Raw genomic sequence first — 21750 nt, 5'->3', positions numbered from 1 at the left:
AAATGAAAACTCCAAAAAAAAGGGTGAACACTCAAAAAAAGGTAAGAAAGATGTTACTGCAAAAAAAAGTGATTCATCTGCGACGATCACACAAATCTAATATTATCACTATAAAAGAAAATTTTGTATTCATGATATTAAGTAAAATCTAAGAATATTGTATTCATTTGAATATCTAAACCAACCGACTTGCACGGTCATAAAGTCAACATATATAGAACATATTAAATAAAATTTATACAAATTAGTATAGTTAAAACATATACAATTTACATATATAGAACCACATGAGGAGGAAATAAAGAGATTCCCAAATAAATCAAATAGAAAACACTGATGAAACATATTACTTTCGCTTCAACTTTTTAATTTATAAAATGATCGACAAAATGGCAGACCGCATAAAAATTAATACGGTTATGTTTTCATTAATCACATAAACACAAAGCCAAAAATATAATAGTTAAAATAGATTATCGATTAAAAAATATTTGACAAAAAATAACTAAAATCAAATATTTCAATATAAAAAAAATTTAAACGATAAACTTAAAATATATACACTTGCATAGTCTAACAAAAACATAATATAAAATAACCGGATAATAAACAGATATAACATAATGAAATTAGATAATTTAAAACAAACAAATTAAACTATTTATACCGACATAATAAAAATATAATTCAAAAAATTGATTTCACATTAAAAACTTAATCTATAACACAACTGTAAGTGCATCATTTGAGAATTGTTTTCTTCTAATTTATTTATCTATGAGATAGCTTAGATCTTTTCAGTTAAGATGATATAAACTACCGGCAAAAATAACACAAAATTTTCAAATTAATTATACAAAATTTTAAAATATAATATAATTTATTTTTTGTGCGACAAAATATAATATAATATAAAATGCAATAACTCACATATACATAAAATGATAAAAAATTTAAATAAATAAACCGCGTGAGAATCTCTAGTATCCATAATAGCCTGGGTTGGCAGACGTAATAAGCGTTTCAGTTAATACTTATAGGGAGCACCGAGATCGATCAGTAAAAGCAAGAAAAACATAAAACAAAAAAAGAAACTTTTATCTCTTCTTGGTATCTCCTATTCTTGCTAAGGTTTACGAGGTCAGGTAAATCTTTTTTTCCTTTTCTACCGAAACCAAATTCTAATTTGCTAAATCTTACCTCGTTTACTGGAAATCTCTAAGGTAACATTTTGGACGCACAAAAAAGAAGAAGCAATTTTCAGTTTTTGATCTCGAATCTGACCCATTGTTGAAGATTTTCAAAACTTAAAAAGAGTTGGACTTTTCGAGTTTCTTAGGGGTCAAAGGATTGTTCGTTTACATATTGTTTACTTAGGAGTTTAGGGTTTGTATGACTTAGGGTTTTAAGATTTGGTTACTCGAGAAAGTTCTTGCCTTCATCTTTGCAGGTATGGAGATGATGCAAATTCCTGTTTTTGATGGAGACGACCATGAGATTTGGAGCATAAAGATGAGGACTCTTTTGATGGCCCGTGACCTGTGGGATGTTGTAGAGCGTGGAGTCTCTGTAGAGAAAAATCTGAAAACCAAGGACATGACGGCTCTTCATATGCTGCAAATCTCGGTAACAGACTCTCTTTTTCTCCGGATAGCAAGAGCCACATACATCGTCAAAGCAAGCGTGGGAGATTCTTAAGGAAGAATTTGGAGAGACAAATGACATCCGAGATAGGAAAGCTAGCAATCTTAGGACCAAGTTTAGAGGAATGATGATGGAGAAGGAGGAAAGCGTTGTTGTTTATACTAAAAAGTTGATGGAAGTTGTGCATCAGCTTAAGTTCTATGGGTCTGACATTTCTGATGAGGACGTCATCCATAAGATATGTTGCAGCTTGACCTCAAGGTTTGATGGTATTGTAAGGTCCATGTGCGGTGGATATATGACACTCACTAACGTTGTTTGGTGCCTGCGAGCGTGGGAATTCGATACAGATGAGCGTGAGAAGAGAGAAGCTCCGCACAACCACAACAAGAGAAGGAGACAATAGAGAGCTTTTTCAAGCCATCTTTTATGCTGTTTCTGAAAAACAATTTAGGAAGTAAATGTTGCTACTTTGGAGAGTGAGATGTGTTTTATACTTTTGATGATGAAACAGAACACTCTCGAAATGTTCTATTTTGGTAGTTTTTCTTGGCTCTTAGATATTAAGATGTTGTCCTTGACTTATAAAATGTTCCTTAGCACAGTGTTTAAATGTCCTTGACTTATTATTAGAAAGTGTTGGTGAGTTTAATGGGTAAGCGATGCATCTTGGTGGAGCCGTTTAAGGTTCTATAGATTAAACAGCCAAGTCCTAATTGCATTTAAGCATAACTCAGATTAAGCCGGTCGGTACGAAGGGATTGTTAAAGAAAACAACCTAGAAGCGATGTAGGAAAAAAATGTTTTTTTAGTTTCTGAGTTTTTACTGGATTAAATGTATTTATTTAGCCATCATCAGTAAAAACAAATGTAGTAAAATGCTTTTAAGGGTGGGTGTAAATAAATTTCCTATAGCATTTTTCTGCCACCTGATTCTAACTGCGTTCTTGTGCATCTATTACATAGCATGTCTGTTAATCAGCCTTGTCCTCCACCAACAATTTCTTTGTATGGTTGCATTTCATCTCTCTTTGATCAATGATCATAACTACATACCTACAATTTCTTTGTATGGTTGCATTTCATCTTTCTTTGATCAATGATCAATTTCTTATCAAAACTATAAAATAAAATCAAAGCTATTAACCCCAAAAAATCATCTAAAACCTTATCTCAGGAAAAAAAAGACGCTCATGAAAGCTTTATAAGAATGGTAAAAAAAAGATTTACAACAACCGCAATCCCCAGCTTTAAACGCATTCCTCTTATCAAACAGAATTTTTGGTTAATATTGGATTAAGTATGTGTTTGTATTTTTTCCTAGTTTGACTTCGAGGGTGCATTTCTCTTCAAGTTTCACCACTCACAAACCCAGAAAATCAGAATAAAAACCGGAATTCAGACTCTGATTGTCCCATATTTTCTAAACCGGAAAACGTGAACCGAAAGGTCTAATACCAAAAAGAACAAAAACAATAACAGATTGTACTAACACAATAAAAAGATAACTCCTAAATCATAAAGGATGAGTGGCGATGTACAGTGAGAACTAAGAAAGAATACAAAACATCAACTCACAGTTTTGATATAACTCAAAAGAAACTTCAGTTAATCGTAATCCTCTTCAGAAGATGCAAGCTTCTGCTTCTTCCACTTGTAAGCAGCTTCAAGAATCTTAAGATTTGTTGTCTGTGATTCTTCTGGGTATAGATAATCAATGTATTCTTCATACCTGCCAAATATTCCAACAAAATGTTCACATTTAAGCCTTCGATTATCAAAATCCAAAGATATAAAAATTGAGAAATGATATATGTATGCAAAACGTACTCTGTAGAACCATCTTCTCTTGTGATCGGTTTTCTTTTCTTCAGCTTCTTCGGGAGCTTAGATTGTACAACACTCACATCCCCGAGATTACCAAAGTTGGTCTCCATGTTAAGCCAATCCTCTAAGAGTGTAGCTCTTTCTTCTTTCAACTCTGGTGCAGAGTCTTTGTAGTAGCTGTTGGCTCTCTCGAAAATCTCTGAGCAGAAGCAAAAAAAAACATTTAAAACATTACGCAAGGAATCATCAAAACTCATATAACAACAACATGTAGTTTTTTTACCTCTGGCGCGTCTGATGCACTCTTTCTTGCGTTCAGTAGCATCTATTTCTTCTTGGGGCTCCTCTTCCTCGTCTTCTTCTTGTTCTGCAGAAGAAGCTTCAAACTTTGCAAAACTAACCCACACCTTGTAATGCTTTGTGCGGTCCAAGAGTCGCTCATATAAAGCTCGTGTCCTCTCTAATTCTCCTTCTGCTATCTCAAAATCTATGTATGCCTGCCACACACAAATATAGAGTTTCAATGATCCAATCGATTCAAAAGTCTGATGAATACTTTACTTCTTTTAAATGTATTGGACTGAATATTTTACCTTCCATAGCAGTTCGGGCATGTCAAGAGCTGGCTGCGATATCGCCAGCTCAAAGATAGCTCTAGCTCGTTCAGTCTCAGCAAGAGACCTCTCTAGCTCGGCGTATTTGCTCCACGCATAGCAATTCTCTGGAGACCACTCAAGGTAACGCTCATAAAGCTTTCTACACCTATCTATGTTCCCCAGCTGGAGTTCAATCTCGATGTATTTCTTAAATATCTGTTAGCAGAATGAAAAAGATAACAAAATGTAAGTACACCATGTGTGTGATTAAATGAGAGCAAAGAAACATAGAACGTTGAAACATATTTCATGCTTACCTTATCTTTTGGAGCTTTCCCAATAGCGTTTCCTAATATCTGCCTAGCACCGGCGAGATTCAGTTGCCGGATTTCAAACTGAGCAGCAAGCAACCATATTTTCGCAAAGGAAAATTTGGAGTGGGGGAGAAGCTTGAGGCATTCTCTGTAACGTTTGGTAAGACGAATACAGACAGTCAGACTAAACTGCCAGAGTGAAACACAAATGAATGTAAACTTCACAAGTTTCAGAATAGGTAGGCTTTAGCGTACCTGTATACATCTCGTGTCCGCTCCACATCTTCAGTTTCAATCTCTTCATACAATGCATAGTTAATCCTACACCAATTAGTTACATCAGAGTGTCAGTGTTTCAGTAAATCTCAGAACTAAATATACTAATAAAAGACAAACAGACAACAATAGCTTTCCATAGTGACCTGAATGTGCTAGAAACTCGACAAAGATAATCAACATACGAACTAATATCTGCCTATGACAACCAAACACAAACAGTCCAGTTAAAGGAAACTAAACTTAATCTTCTTAAGCGTAGCATGAAGCCATGAAGTCATGAACCCATCATTACAACATTATTAACTAAATCGCACAACCAAATATGCTAAGAAAACAGAAACAACAATAGCTTTCGGCTTTCTACAGAATGCGAATTTCAATAGATTTAGAGACTATGGTGTGCTAAAACCTCAACGAAGATGATATGACTGAACTTAATCTTCTTATGCAAACCATGATCAAACTCTAACAACTCAGTTAAAGAAAATTAACTTCACCTTCTTATCCAAAGCATGGTCAACATAAGAAGGCTAGCTAAATCGATTCTGCAATATTACCAAAATCAGTAAACCAAACTCACCAGAGGTAGATGTATCTTTGCCAGTATCGTTTCTCTTCAGCAGGTGGAATATTAGCAATAGCCCTCTCATAGATCTCTCTAATCCTATCCTTATTCCCCACAGTTTCCTCAAGCCTAACGTAATCAAACCAAGAATCATAGTTCAAAGGGTTCTTCCTCACTTCATCTTCATACTGAAACCTCCTCTTCCCAACAATCGCATCCTCAATCCCTTCCTTATCACCATACTGTTTCTCAAACGCCACAAACTTCTTATACAAATCCTCAGCTCTCCCTTTAGGGATATGATCAAGCGCAAACTTGTAGATAAACCTAGCGCGCTCCGGCTCCTTGCAACGCTCCTCAAACTCAGCAAAAGCCACAAACAGCGTCTCAGCCTCCTCGTCGTCTGCAAGCTTCTCCGTGGCGCGTTCGTACACGTGCCTCGCGCGTGCGACTTCACCTCCCTTCATCTCAAACTTAGCGAATCGAATATAAGCAGACACTTTGGGATGGCAAAGCACGAACCTCTCGTATATAGATCTAGCGCGTTCGATTTCGTTATACCTAAGCTCGAATTTGATGAACGAGAGCCAGCCTTGCTGATCGGGAGACCACTGCATCCACCGCTCGAATATCTGCCTAGCTCCGGCGATGTTTCCGAGTATCTCCTCCATGTGGATGTACTTGTACCAGAGCTGGTCCACGCGCGGGAGGAGCGTGACGGCCCGGTCCCAGACGTTTCTCGCGCTGTTGACGAACTTGTTCTTCATCTCGAACTCGGCGTACTTGAGCCACAGCGTGTGGTTCCGGTAATCGCCCTCGATGGCGCGTTCCCACACGCTCCGGGCGCGCGCGTAGTCCTTCTGGGACTCCTCCCACTGGGCGTACTTCATCCAGACCTGAATGTTCCATCTCGCGCGGCGGATCTTGTCCTCGAACTCCTTGCGGCGGCGGAGGCGGTAGTCGGAGAGCTCGGTGGAGTCGGTGATTTTCTGCTTGGGAGGACGGATCTCGGCCTCTTGACGCTCTCGAGCTTCCCTTAGGATCTGTTCCGCGGTGATTTGAACCGGGGCTGGGGTCTTGTTCTTGACCCGGGTGGGGCGTGGGAGCTTGACTTCGGTGTCTTTCCGGGTCATGTACCCTAAGGTACGATCGGAATCTTTGCCCGAGGCCATCACCTCTCGCGATTTTGCCCTCTTTGTGTGGGGTTTGGGTGAAAGATAGGAAGAAAAGACGCACATGTTTGATTATATTGTATTGCTAATGGGCCATAAAAGTCCAGTGTATATCCTAATAGTGGCCCAATATACCAAACCTTCTTGTGCAATTGTTAGAAGTAAAATTGATTTTAAATATCGTCTTCGGGTCCAATTCGGAGTCAAATTCCAAGAATAAAAAAAGACCTAGCTCAGGCACATCGAGACGAGGAAACCTACTGGTACCTCAAAAGTCGAAATAATTGGTTAAGTTGTGGTGATAGCAATACTAAATTTTATCACGCCACAACTAAAGCGAGATTCTCTCGGAATAAAATCCATTCCGTTCATGACGTAAATGGTTTCGTATATAAGGGAGATGAGGCTATTGGTAGACATGCTGAATGTTTTTTCAAAGAAGTATATCGTGGAGGGAATACATCACTACTTCCTTCTGTTTTTAAAGACTTCAAGCCAACAGTGACAGCCGATATAAATGATGATATCATTAGGGATATTTCTAACGAAGAAATACATGCTGCAATTTGTCACATTGGTGCTGACAAAGCACCAACGGCTCGATTTTATCAACAATGCTGGAATATCGTAGGAGAAGCAATTTGTGCGGAAGTTAAAAGTTTTTTTGCAACAGGAAAATTATCACCAGGAATGTATGATACCAAAAAAATAAGTGTCTTCAAACACTGTCTGAATTTCGTCCAATCGCTCTCTGTAATGTCCTCTACAAAATCATAAGCAAGATTTTGGTTTTTCGGCTGAAATCTTCCCTCGACAAAATTGTCTCGGATTCACAAACAACTTTTATTCCAGGTCGATTAATCAATGATAATGTTATGATTGCCCATGAGCTTATGCATTCTCTTAAATCAAAGAAACGAGTGTCCCAGACTTATATGGCTGTTAAGACAGACATCACTAAAGCTTATGATCGTGTTGATTGGAATTTTCTCGAAGGTACCTTACGAGCATTTGGCTTTGCAGAAAAATGGATAACTTGGGTAATGGCTCTGGTCAGTACAGTTGAATATTCAGTGCTTATTAATGGTGTTCCTCAAGGACATATCATTCCACAGCGGGGGTTACGTCAAGGGGATCCATTATCTCCATTTCTATATATTCTCTGTGCTGATATTTTGAGTCATCTAATTGATGTTCAAGTTCGGCGTAAGAAAATAAATTGTATTAAAATCGGACAAGGAACTCCATTTGTTACTCATCTATTTTTTGCGGATGACTCTCTCTTTTTCTGCATTGCTAATCAAAAAAATTGCAAAGCTCTAAAAGAAGTGTTTGATATCTATGAAAAATGCTCTGGTCAAAAAATAAATCAAGACAAATCAGTAATAACTTTTGGTTCTAAGGTTCATGGTTCTAAACAAGACTCCTTGAAACACATTCTTGGAATTTCAAATCATGGTGGTGGTGGGAAGTATTTGGGTCTTCCAGAATAGTTTGGACGGAAAAAAAGAAATGTTTAGTACCGTTGTTCAACGTGTTAAACAGAGAACGTCTCATTGGAGTACTAAATTTCTTTCACCAGCTGGTAAAGAAGTTATGATCAAATCGGTTGCTGTATCAACCCCTATCTATTCTATGTCACATTTTAAACTCCCTGTGGCAACAACACAAGAGATAGATGCCATCTTAATGAGATTCTGGTGGGGTAAAAATGATCTTAAAGGTTTACCATGGGTGGCTTGGAAAAAATTACAGTATACGAAGAAAGAAGGAGGGCTTGGATTCAAAGATTTACCCAAATTTAATGATGCTTTGCTTGCCAAACAAGCATGGCGAATCTACTCAAAACCAAACTGTCTCTTTTCCAAACTTTATAGAGCCCGATATCTTAAAGGAAAACAACTTCTAGAAGGGAAAACATGTCCTAAGCAGTCATATGGATGGGCATCTTTGCTTGCTGGTATTGAGATTTTAAAGAAAGGATGTAGCTACATTGTGGGAGATGGCAAAGATATACGAGTTTTCAAAGATAACTGGTTACCTGTTATTCCACCTCAGCCTGCTTCTACAACAATGAATTGTGATTTACTTGTTAGTTATCTGATTACAACTTCACCTTACAAACATTGGAATCCGGTGGCGCTACAGTCCTATTTATGCGACGAGGACCAACATCTCGTAAGCCAGATATATTTAAGCCAAACAGAGAAAGAAGATAAGTTGATTTGGAGTCATACACGAGATGGAAACTATATGGTGTCTTCTGGGTATAAGGTTGTTAGGCATGCACCAAAGTTTTTGATTGAAGCTCCTCCGATTCCTTATGGTGATCCTATTCTAAAGGATAAGATTTGGAAATTAAATATAATGCCCAAACTTAACCATTTTGTTTGGCGTATTCTATCAAAGGCTATTGGAACAACTACACGACTAAATTCAAGAGGAATGAATTTAGATCCTATCTATCAGAGATGTGGATTGGCAGAAGAGACAATCGACCATTGTTTTTTCACGTGCCCAGATTCAATATGTATTTGGAGACTTTCAAATCTACCTTTTACGGCTCCATTATTAACAAATGATTCTATGGACAATAAAATCGGGTTTCTGCTCATATTCAAGGAGTACAATCTCTTTCGTTGTATCAACGGTTATTACCTTTTTGGTTACTATGGCGTATATGGAAAAAGAGGAATTTTCTTCTCTATAGGAAACAAATACTGCAACCAAATGTCACAGTGGACAATGCTTGCGCTGACATTAGAGAATGGATATCTCATTTATGTTCATCATCTCCTACAGTAAGCAATACAATCGCAGTTTCTTCTTTGCATGCCTTATCGTCCTGGAAACGTCCAGATCAAGGTTTTCTAAAATGTAATTACGATGCAGCATATGATATAAATTCGAACCAAGTTCGAGGTGCATGGATTATCCGGAACTGTTATGGTCATCCTTATATGTGGGGTTCGGCTAATTTGGGGTTCTTTAATTCCAGTTTAGTTTCAGAGACAATGGCTTTACTTGTGGCAATGCAGAATGTTTGGATAGGAGGATATAGCAATATGATCTTCGAAGGGGACTCAGAAATCTTGGTTAAAACGATCAATGATCAACTAACGAACTCAACCATTCATAATCTTCTTGAACAAATTACTAGCTTGAAGAATAAGCTTTCTACAACAACATTTACTTTTGTCAAACGTAATGGAAATCAAGCCGCCCATGAAATTGTTCGACATGGTCCAACAAATTCTATTTTTGAAAATTGTAAAGTTTATCCACCTAAGTGGTTAACTCCAACTTTGTATTCAGATATTATGCTTTCATATTAATAAAATTTAAGTTTGTCGAAAAAAAAAATTGATTTTAAATATTATTATTATTCAAGTAAAACTGATTTTAAATAAACAATTTTAAATAAACACTCAATTTTAAATATAATTTGATTTTAAATATTATTATTCAAGTAAAATATTATTATTCAAGTAAAATATTATTATTTGAGTAAAATTAATTTTAAATAAACACCCAAATTTCAAAATTTAAATAAACAATTTTAAACATTATTATTTTCAAAGAGTGATCAAGAGATTAAACAAGTTGTGTAGATGATGGATGACTGTAAAAGTGATGATGATGATGGTGATTGACTCTCTTTATTGACTCTCTCAATCTATAAATTGAAGTTGTTTAAATCACACAAACAAACTTCATGATTGAGCGGGATCTGGATATCCAGTGGTAGTGGACGGATTCTGGATACAAACACATTTTGAATTCGATTCTTATGCTGCAGAAACTAAGTCACATTGTTCTGCTCACCATGGCTACAGATCCGTTCGTATGAATATCCGGGAGAGGGCCTATCGTGGACTACACCTCTCCCACCTAGGAATTAAATCTAGTTCTTTAATAGACTTCGATTTAGCTTCTTTTTCTTCAAAAACTTCACGACTAAATCAATAGAAACAATGAATCACTCACCGAGTTTTAAAAATAAGATTTAACTTAAAACTCTTCTTTTAGAAAAACATAATGAACTTTATATTTCTTAGATGATTGAAAGGTGAATAATACAGTGGTCGCTTCTACGCTTATACAAGCTCTAGGAACAATGATAGCTAAATATCAAAAAGAAATAACATAAACTAAATGAAAGGAGTCAGCCTTAAATGGCTTTCTTATCCAAAATATTAAACGTGATGATTCTCTGGAGTCTTGAGAGTTTTGTGGAAAAGTATGATGTTTTGGGACGTCGAAGTTCATTGGAAATGTCTTTAGAAAGTGGCCGAAATAATATAGTTGTTGGTGTTTCCAAGTGTGAATGCATTCATAAATGGTAAGTTGACAAATGCGAGGATCCTCTTGTACTTGGTTCCTCTACTTTCTTTCCTTTACGGCTTGTGTAACTTGAACCCAACCACTTTAGGAACGAAGCTCTGCGAGGCTTTTCGTGGCTTCAGATCTTCGTACGTCAACAGGAACAGATGTGGAAACGTTGTCCCAAAGTAAGCTCCATCTATGTCTGTTTTTTTTTTTATGTTAAAGGACGGCAAAAACAAAGATTGCAGAAACAACACATCATAGTGTAAGAATATTTATTGAGAGAAAAGCAAAACCAGGCTATATACTCAATATTAAGCATTGTGTATATATATAAATGGGGATGTAACTGAAACAAGAAAAAAAGGATACTTGCTTGGTATTTTGATCTTGGGTAATACACGTCTTCACATTTGGGGCAGTATATCTTAATGGTGCTTGCTAGAGGGATATCAGATTGACCAATCGGTAAACAAGGCTGGCCACAACAATTAACTCTTGGACATCTTCCAAAGTCATAGTTTTTGTATTTGTCTAACTGCAAAATCAATTGGTGGATGTTCTACTGTGATTTGTTAAATAAATAAAAAAGAGAGAAAAGCTTCTTTACCATATATAGAAGCCAGCCCTTGGCTTGTTAATATGTAACGAGCATGAATCATCCCATATAGCATCTCTGCAGCTGACTCGACCAATTCATATTATTTCTCTGTAAACCTCTCACCTGTTACCCGTCAAGCCAAATCAACACTCAAGAAAAAAAACACATCAACACCATAGTAAGTAAGGGTAAGACGTACCATGAGTAAGATCAACATCCAAAATCAAATCAAGGGCATAGTCATAGTAGGGAACTTATGGATGAGTCCACACAAATTAAAGTTATCCTGAATGTAATAATCATCAATTTGGCAGAATAACTCGTTCCCACGTAGGTTGCAGAACCAAGATATCCATGAGGTGTCCTTTACATCAGAACCACTGATCCCAGATTCTTTGCTGTCTGTGTCTGATGCATCTACAGCTAATAATACCAAAAACAGAAGAAACGCCCAGAAATATCCAGAAGTTAACTCTATAAGAAAGAAACAAGGAGGAAAAAGTGAATCCCAAAAATGAAGAGACCAGAAGCAAACCCTAGGTACGGAAAGAAGGAATGGTTACCGTCAGAAAGTGAATCACGATTGATGTGGTCGTGCAATTGCATGAGGGAGTTCGATGCTCCATTGACAGTCTGAAACATCGGATGAAACGCCCCATTATCCAAACGATCGACTACCTCCGACTTCAATCCACTCTCCTTATACATGCTCCCGAAACGCTAGGGTTTCAACTAGTCTCGGGGTGGTAATTAGATTTGTAGAGAGAGATAGGAAGAGAAAGTAGAAACAAATAGTTCAGTGCAGAAAACACAAATGTAAAAAAAAAAAGAATGTATTAAAGGTGGACTTGAAGAATGAAGGTGATACTGAAAAACCAACATGTCACTTGGGCCGATAAAGGTGGTTTTAGTCAAAAACGTGCTGTAGAAAAGAATACGTTTCTAGGGTTTCTGCAAATGAGTAACTCAGACGAGGAGGAGACGATGGCAATCGCCCACTTGCAGTCTATACGCCAGCGGCGAAGACCGCTTCATTCAAAGCGGAGGGCTTCCAGGGATTCAGCGGCGAAGGGTAAGATGAATTCGACTTGGGACGACCAGGAGATGATTACCGAGGACGCCGGTAGCGGGGGAAGAAGATGGAGGAGGTGATGGTTTTGAAGAAGGCAGCGGCGAAGATGGGGGTAAAACAGATGTCATCGACGGCCTACTTGAGTGACTCAGAAGAGGAGGCGATGATTATGGCCCAAGAGCAATCTATTCGTTTCCTGAAGGAAGTCACAGACACAGACCTCGAGTAACTAACCCTAAATTCATTCATTCATTCATTTAATTTGTGTTGTTGATGCTATCAATCAATGTCTCCTAGGATTGAAGGCAGCCGGCGTCGAAAACCTCCTCATCTGGTGCGGAGGGATTCCAGGGATTCAAGGCTGTTGGCAGAGATGATGTGGTACAAACCGCAGAATAGATTGTTTATGGACAATGTTTGAACCGAGACTGTATAAACTAGTAAAGTGAAAAGGACGACATGTTTTATTAGATCAAGTGAACGCCCAGTCGTATTACAAGGAGGGGAAAACAAGGAAATGAACCGGCGAAAGCTGGTTTGCCGGAGAATACAAGTCGGCAAGAATAAGATGTAAAACCCTAGTTTCTAGCCGAAAGTAAGTGTTTGGTGATTTGCGGATTCCTTCATCGTTGTCTCTCCTCCTCCTTTTATAGACGTTCTTCTGTTGACCTAATCCGACTTGACCTAATGGGCCTTCTCGACGATTGGGCCGAGGTGTCGGGCCGCTGAACCGAGTCGTCGAGCCAAAGACTTATACGGTCGTTCGCTCTGCCGGCTAAAAATAGTCCGAAGTCGAGTCTACTACTGGCTCGCAAGTCGACGAGCCGAGCTCATTTGTTTTGATCATGTGTCAGGACAATCATCATGTGGACCTTTTAGGAGGGTCAGACCCATACCCAACAGACAAGGAGGAGTGAGAACGCGCCCACGAGAGAATTTTACTCTCTATCGATAGTTTAATGAAGGCCAAGGAGGAGGCCAGGGTTTCGTGAAGCACAAGTTTGGTGGCATGATGTATCTGTTCAGGCAGGACATTAGTTATGCTCTTTCCTTGAACAGGCAGGGCATCATTATCTGTTCTTCCTAGGAGGAGCTTAGCGTTTACAGACCATTTGTCTCCGTGGATGCCATGTGCTGTGATGATAGCTTGATCCTATACCTCTTTATAAATATTAAAAACAAATAGGCAAAGAAGTGTTACTGATGAAATAACGTAAAACTTGTGAATAATCAACTAATGCACACACCCTTGGAAGCCAGTACCACACACCGCCAAATACAAATAACAACAAAACTATAGCCAAGCAAAGTTACTATCCTCAAGTAACAAATCACAAATCGTTTGGGGTTCTAGGAGAAGCTCACAAATCACAGTTCATAACTACCTGAACTTTCAAACTCAGAAACAAAGATCCGACGGTTACTCTTTTCAAGTTTTGTTTTGGTTCATACTGAAACGGACTAGTCATTCCGCAGAGTTCAGTTGCATTTCACAAGCATACAAGCAACCACAAGAATCAAAGATTACTCTTTTTCAAACTCAAAAACAGATACGGTTACTCTTTAATCAGTTCTCACTGAGAGCAGGATTAATCGGCTGCTTAGACGGGGTGCTTAACAAAAAATTAATATAATAGTGGGTGGGACCCACATAAAAACTAAGCACCTGTGCTTATTCTGCTTAATTAAGTACCGGTGTTAGCCCTGTATCGCGAGTCCCACTGACACGTGGCAGCCAGCGATTGGTTCGTTTTTAATTTTTTTTTTTTAATCAGAGAAAAAACTAAAAAAAAAATAAAAATTAAGCACCCCAAATGGGGTGCTAGGATTAATGGTGGTCTGAAACGGACTTGTGATTCCGCAAATCAAATCTCTTATATAATAAAGCACAAGTCTATGACAAATCTTGACATGTGGCAAAAATATAAAAAAATCAAAAATTAATTGAATTTGTTTTCCTCATCTCCTACTTTTTCTCCGACTTCTAATCTTTAACTATAAAAAAACAACCGATTGAAATATTTTTTGTTATCTCCTATTTTCTGATTTCAACCATATAAATTATTGTAAAAAGTTATATAATGCAAGTAACATAAAGCATCATCACGTCACGGAAACTTAAAAACAAAATGATGTATTAACACCATATTCATAAAATCAAAAACTAATGAAGAACACTACACTAACACATAGATATATTTACATCTCGATTAGCGGAGATTTCATTTCACTTCATTTATAAAAGAAAATATCATATTATATGTTTATAATTAAACTACTCACGTGCATATATAACAAAATGACTAATTGTATTAGAATTTATTTGTAACCATCATCAGTATTTCTAAGCACAAAAAAGAAATACAAACTATTATAGAATAATTTAAATATAAATGAGACAAATTTGAAATGGAAGAATAACTGAAAAATTTCTTACGGTCATATTTATCCAAGCTTTCTTCAACATTAGATATTTTACCCACGTTCTTTTTTTTATCCAAAAACCTAAAGTCCCATTTTTTTCTCAACTAACCACTACCACACAACAAGGAATGGCTTTGATAAATCCCCTTTCATTTTAACCGTTTCATCTGCTATATATCTTTTAGTTTAACAGTTTTCTTATATTTTCTCTCCTTCTCTATCGTTTCATATATTTCTCATTTTTTTGAGTTTTCAGTGAAGCAAAAAAAGTAATACAAGTTTATGATATCTACGTATAATTAGCGTGATTCTTCTCTTCTTCTCAAATAAATAATCTCTTGACTCTTAGTGTATATTTTAGGTTGAATATCCCATTGGAATAGATTCCTATCTCTCAGCTTATTTTTTCAAAAAGAAGAACAAATTAGAGCTCTGCTATCCCGGGTTTAAGACTAATATCCCAAACATAAACATTAAGCTGCCCTTAGGATGGAAGTATTCTTTGTGGATGAGAAGGTACGTATATTCGAATTAAAGTTATAATTTCTAAAAAGTGTTGTAGATTAATGTCTGCATAATTTTAATTTGATAGAGAGATGAAGACTTAGGGAACTCGTGTGATAAGAGAAACCAGTGTGACTCACTTCTACTGTCTAGAAGAAGATATATCTTGATAAGACTAATTTTATGTGTTTTAGCTTTATAGAAATATGTTAGTTTAATTTGATGATAGAGAGATGAATACTATTTGCATGTTTTAGTTTTATTATTTATGTAAATAGTGTTACCAAATTTGTGGCTTTTTTAGAAGAAAAATGTTATAACAATGAAAATAAAGAAATGTAAAAGGTACAACAAAAATAAATAAAAGTAGGAGAAGCAAAAGACTAATGTAAATAATCTACAAAAATTAAAGTTGGAACTATAATTGTCTTTCCTTCAAATTTTTTTCATACTTAATGTATTTTTGTTTGGTTTTGGAAAATAGATTAATATTTTATATTTTTTCTTAGACATTTGTAAGATATAATCAGCAAACTTCTATTTTTTAATTTAAAACATCTTTCATTGTAAATATTTTAGTTCATATAAATAATGTCCGTGCATAGCACGGGAAATCATACTAGTTTCAGTTGCATTTCACAAGCATAAAAGCTAGTAGCCTATTAGTATATATATTATCTATAGTAATACAAGCAACCAGAAGAAACAAAGATTACTCTTTTTCAAACAAATAACAGACAGATCAAAAGGTTACTCTACGGAACAGGGCAAGGACTCACATATATGACGTCAGTTAACAATTCAATTCCATTTCAAAAGCAATCATGATCGATCAACAGTAACAATTAAATTCCATTTCACAATCAACTATGATCGATCAATAGCATAATATTCCAAATCTAAAAACTATTACTAGCTACTTCAAGATATCTTAGAAAAGGATTCTTCTAACCACTTACAGAAAATGTTATGCAGATGTGAAGGGGTCTCATTTTATCATATGAATCAAATCCACATCTCTCTCTCGCTCTCTCTCAAATAAAACAAGAATCAAAATATTGGATAATAAACATCATTATATTAATTATACACAAACAGAACAGGATAATTAAACACAATTAAGCACACAAAGAAAGAAAAAAATACAAGTGAACACACATTATCAAGCGCATTTGATTGTTTACTTATCAAAAAGAAAACATTATTAAGCGCACAAAGATATAACCAACAAGGGTCATATCAATATTATTAATTCAGGATCATTCCTATCTTTTAACCCTACCCATACCTGGAATATTACTTTTTTTGCCACTGAACCTTCCTTTTTTAAAAAACCAACTTTTACATAATTGTATCGTATTATACAATTCAAATATATCACACAGTTACGTGATGTCCGTTTAAAAAACAGTTTTTTTTTTCTAATTGCCTTTTTCATTTTTATAAAAAGAACGTGGTTGGTTTCTTACCCACTATATTTCCACGATTTTCTACTACCAAATAAGCAGAAATAACAAAAAACGCTGTTTTTCCTTGCATTGTGAAATTGTTCAAGTTCATAAAATTAAAAAAAAAATTAAAAAATGTGAAATTTGTCATGTTCTTTACGTCAAACTTTTTTAATACAATATAATTAAAAAAATGTGAAATTGCTCAAGTTCTTTACGTCACCATATGATTCAGTGAATTTTCCACATCATTGTAGGAAAATATTATAACCCAGATTATAAATACAAACACTACAATTTCCTAAATAATAATTAAATAAAAAACCCCATGATTTCTGAAAAGATAGAACATAAATACTTTTCTGAGTATTTTATTCCTTTAATCACGTAACATCACCACTACTATATTTCCGGAAAAATCTCCACACCTTCCATCTTTACAGAAACTGCACTTATAAATATTGCAGTCTACGCATAACTCCACCACACCTTCAATCTTTACAGAAACTGCACTGCAATTATGGAACTCAGCTTTGTCAATCAAGTTCGTCCGTACAGAACTTCCTGGCGTCTACAAGTTAAGGTCCTTCATACTTGGAAGCAGTTCACACCTCTTTCAGGAGAAACCTTGAAATCGTTTTCTCTGATGCATATGTACGTCTCTAAACTTTCTTATGATTCTTTCTGTTATTTTGTTCTCACTATTCGTAACTACATCTAAATGGCAAACACCTTTCTAAATCATGTTCTCTTATTTATTGTTGCGGAAACAAATGATTCCTAAATACATCTATATTTTAAATTTTTATCTAATCCGTTTATTCTTATTATATTGAAGGGTAACAAGATTCATGCATCATGTAAGAAGACATACTTTGATCGTTTGGAGAAAAAAGTACCTGTTGGTGCTTGGAGAAACATTGACAATTTCTTGGTGACTAATAATGGCGGTAGTTACAAGACTACAAATCACCAATACAAGATTGTCTTCATTCCCACCACTGACATTACTCCTTCAACACTGCAAGAGGAAAAAATGTTCCTTAGTTTGGTTGACTTTGAAAGCATTCAAAGTGGAAAACTTGATACAACCAACTTAATTGGTTAGTTTAATACATTCATACAAATTTTTACTTCTATATTTTTCTAAAGTGTTTTACGAATCTTACATATGATGTGTACAATATCAGATGTTATTGGACAAGTGTTTGAGTTGGGAGATCTGGAAACTGTGTAGTGTCACGGTAAAGAAAGAAAGAAAATCGAGTTCAGCTTGAGAGACATCAAGTAATATATTAATTTATGTATTTCTTATATCATATATTTTTTAAGCTATTAATATATGTTTTCAACAGTGATCAAAAGATACCTTGCTGCCTTTGGGGAAAGTTTGCTGAAGCAATACACAGTTTCAGCCAACAATCTGAAGAAGAAATTGTTGTATGCCTAATACGTTTTGCTAAAATCGGGACCTATCGAAGTAATCTCATATCATTTTCTTTTTATATAAAATAATACAGTGTTTATTATTTTTCTTGAATAAGAGCGTTACTGATTTTTTATTACTATTGATAATATGCAGACCAGGTTCAGATATCCAATGCGTTTGATGCATCTCAGGTCGTTTTCAACCCACCAATAAAGGAGACAGATGAGTTTTTGAAAAGGTTTTGATAACAGATTAATAAATTAGATAAAGCTCAAGGAATATTATGACGAATCTATGTTAATTTATGTTTTTACAGGGTTGAACCGTCCAATGCTTTGACAACATTTCAATCTGAAAAAGATAAAATTGAGAGGGAATTAAGACGTGATAAGTGGTTGCTTTTCCCTCAGAAAGACATTGCAGAGCTTCTTGCATCATCTCAGGTTATATTTATCGATTCAATATATGTTATAGTAGTGATTTATTTGTCAAACACTAATTTGTATATATTATAAATGTAGATTGGGCAATGCAGAATCATTAGCACAATCTATGCAATTGATAAGGATTGGGGATGGTACTTTTTCGGATGCAATGCTTGCCTGGGAAAAAAGGTTCTTCCGTTTTCAACTTCAGTGAAAACAGTCAACGGAAAAGAGACTAAATCTCATGTTTGGTGGTGTGAAGGTTGCAACCATAAAGTTACAGATGTCTCCCCAAAGTAAGTTTACTTTACAAAACACAGTTTATGAATAGTCAAAAAATTTGCATACGTAATTTGATTATGTTTATTATATTATGTAGGTTCAAGATTCATGTGAAGGTTAAGGATGGTACTGGAGAAGCTACCCTCATGTTATTGGACTGGACTGCACAAGGAATTGTGCCTGAGACTGCTCTCAACCTTCTCGATGGTTCATTTGATGAGGTATACTCTATTTCATAAACTATTAATTATAACTACATTTATTTTACAGATGCAAGTAATTTATTATGTAACTCTACATTCATTATACAGCTAGAAGATATTGATTCATTTCCTGAAGCTATTACTTCTTTGGTTGGTAAAACTTTCATGTTTGGAGTTTTCATTGAGAAAGACAATCATACAAGCAAAAGTGGGAGTTTTAAGGTTGGTAAAGTATGGAGTGAACTAAGTATGCTATTGACTGCTGGTGTCACAGAATCGGGTACTCCATCTGAAACTAAAACTACAAATTATAGTGGTGAACAGGTATCTTTTGTCTTATTCATATATAAAATTTTAATTTTAATTTAAGGACCGCAACTATTTGATAACTGAGTTTATATTGTAGGGTTCATTTCTACTGATGGGAAGTGAAGTCAACGAGGACTCTGTAACAACGCCATCATCTAAACGCAATGAAATTGCCATAACCAACGACCCAACTGAACTCACTTCGTCATCAAAGAAACATTGCACCAGAGTGTTTGTGAAAAAAAGAAAAAGGTCTCAAGCAGCAGTGAAACTCGAACAAAAGTGGCTAAGGAAGTGTGGAATTGTGCTTTGTGTTTGTCGTTTTCTGTTTTTATGTTTTCATTATGATTTATGTTTGTCGTTTTCTGTTTCCAGTAAGTTTGTTGTTTTCTGTTTCCAGTAAGTTTGTTCTTTGCAAGTGTTTGGTTTTATTTGAACTTTGATTACCAATGCAGTGTTATTTACGTCTTTTTATGTCTGCTTAAAAACTCTAAAAATATTGTAAGACTAAAGTCTAAACTAACGTTTATAGTTAAACCTTAATAACATAATAATTAAAATAAAAATAATAATAATAAATTAATAATAAAAAATTAATAATAAAAAAATTAAACCTCAATATTTATCCCGTACCGCGGCGGGTTAGTCATCTAGCGAGTTATGTATGACTTAAAATAACTCCAACACAAGCGAATTGTTTTATCTGAGTTTTCTTTTAAACAAGAACAAAGTATCAACCAGCTACACAGATATACGAACTGTTAATGGAGTTTTGTATCCTACCTTTGAAGATGCTTATAATGCTTTTTTTTATTTGAACTACAATTTTATCTTTAGAGAGTTTTCAATTTCTCAGTTATTTAGCTCCTTATGTAGCTCCTATATTCGATTATATTCATGCTTACGTATTGATAGATTCAAAACTATTTTATAATGTGTATATCTTTTAATTATTAAATTTATTAATTATATTATATATACATGTGTAAAACATCTGATGTATATATCTCACAAATGCACAGTTATGCAATTTGACATATGTAATATAGTTATCAAAAATTATATTAAAGTAACATTTAACACAAATATGATTAAAACAACACAAACATAAAATTAAAATTAAAAATAAAATAAAACAAAAATATACCCGCCCAGAATCTAGTCACACAGTTAAAACACAAGACACGGATGATCACTTCCGAATATTAATTTGTTTTCCTTCTCACTGATGATCGCTTCCACTTCCACTTGTGCCAGCGTTCTGACCTGATCCCCTTTGGTACACTCATCTCGTTGTTGACGTTCTTCCTCTCCCTCCTCCTCAAGAGCGGCTCCGGTCTCAGTCAAATACATTTGCCATGCAGCTGGTGGCATAAATGCCAAGAATTGGCTGAAGACTCGATCCACAATAGCTTGGTAAATCCTCATATGTGTTACATAATTTATAACTTCCTCCCTTGTCATGAACGTACCGAAGGCACCGTACAATGAAGCATTTGCCTATTGGAGGGTTGTTGGATGACTCCTTCAGAAATATCAACTACCAATGTTGAGACCGCAGTTCGGAGTGCCGGCACTCCTCCACTCCGAACTGCGGTCTCAACATTGGTAGTTGGTATTTCTGAAGGAGTCATCCAACAACCCTCCAATAGGAAAATGCTTTGAACTGTATGCCTCAGGTACGTACTTATAGATCTTATCGAGGAATCAGTGTGAATACTCGTGAGATATTGCAAAAGAATTATGAAGAAGTTTCAACACTCTGATCATCTTATTATATAAGGGAATTTTTTTGGGTTTAAATTGGTTTTATTTGTAGTATCCGGTTCAACAAAACCAATACTTTCACTCCACTCGAAAAGTCAATTAATTTATATGTGATGTTTTGAATTTCACTTTGGATACTTCATCCTTTTTTTTTTAATTTTACTTTTGTTTCATGTAGAAGAAAGAGTTCATATTTTTTTTAAAAAATATTGTATTTATTGCTTCACTAAATAATCAAAATCGCAGGATATTTATGTATTAGAAATGGACCCAAAATAAGAAAAAAAACGACTATAGTACATATCATGGTCATCAATACGCATGGGCATTTATCCGGATACAAAACTCCGAATCAGAACCGACCAGAAAATACCTAACACGAAACCAAACCAAAAATTTGTAAGTACTTAATTAGGTCTAAAATTTCTTTACCCCAAAAACCGGAACCAAAAAGAAACGATCCGAGTCGACCCGAATCTTTATTCTGACTGAATAGACCTAATCCAATAAGAACTGATTCATGTGTTCTATTTTCTATATTAAAGTTTATGATTTAGTTGAAA

General features: G+C 35.4%; 1 protein-coding gene, 1 long non-coding RNA gene and 1 pseudogene across 2 annotated transcripts; all 3 read right to left on the bottom strand.

The window, feature by feature from the left end:
- Positions 1 to 3082: 3082 nt before the first annotated feature.
- Positions 3083 to 6455, bottom strand: LOC106440929 (crooked neck-like protein 1). Its single transcript, XM_048756210.1, has 7 exons — positions 5241 to 6455; positions 4637 to 4702; positions 4385 to 4529; positions 4065 to 4283; positions 3755 to 3968; positions 3475 to 3670; positions 3083 to 3376 (listed from the first exon to the last, which is right to left on the bottom strand). Exons 1-7 carry the CDS (start codon positions 6395 to 6397, stop codon positions 3253 to 3255), a joined length of 2121 nt encoding a protein of 706 aa, XP_048612167.1. The 5' UTR covers positions 6398 to 6455; the 3' UTR covers positions 3083 to 3252.
- A 4035-nt stretch (positions 6456 to 10490) lies between these two features.
- On the bottom strand, positions 10491 to 12037 carry LOC106444660 (annotated as a pseudogene).
- Positions 12038 to 16985: 4948 nt separating this feature from the next.
- On the bottom strand, positions 16986 to 21466 carry LOC125586286. Its single transcript, XR_007322795.1, has 2 exons — positions 17672 to 21466; positions 16986 to 17284 (listed from the first exon to the last, which is right to left on the bottom strand). It is a non-coding gene; the product is annotated as an uncharacterized LOC125586286 (long non-coding RNA).
- Positions 21467 to 21750: the final 284 nt, after the last annotated feature.

This window comes from Brassica napus, chromosome C4, assembly GCF_020379485.1.
Source record: "Brassica napus cultivar Da-Ae chromosome C4, Da-Ae, whole genome shotgun sequence".
NCBI lineage: Eukaryota > Viridiplantae > Streptophyta > Magnoliopsida > Brassicales > Brassicaceae > Brassica > Brassica napus.
This window is presented reverse-complemented; position numbering and strand designations above follow the sequence as displayed.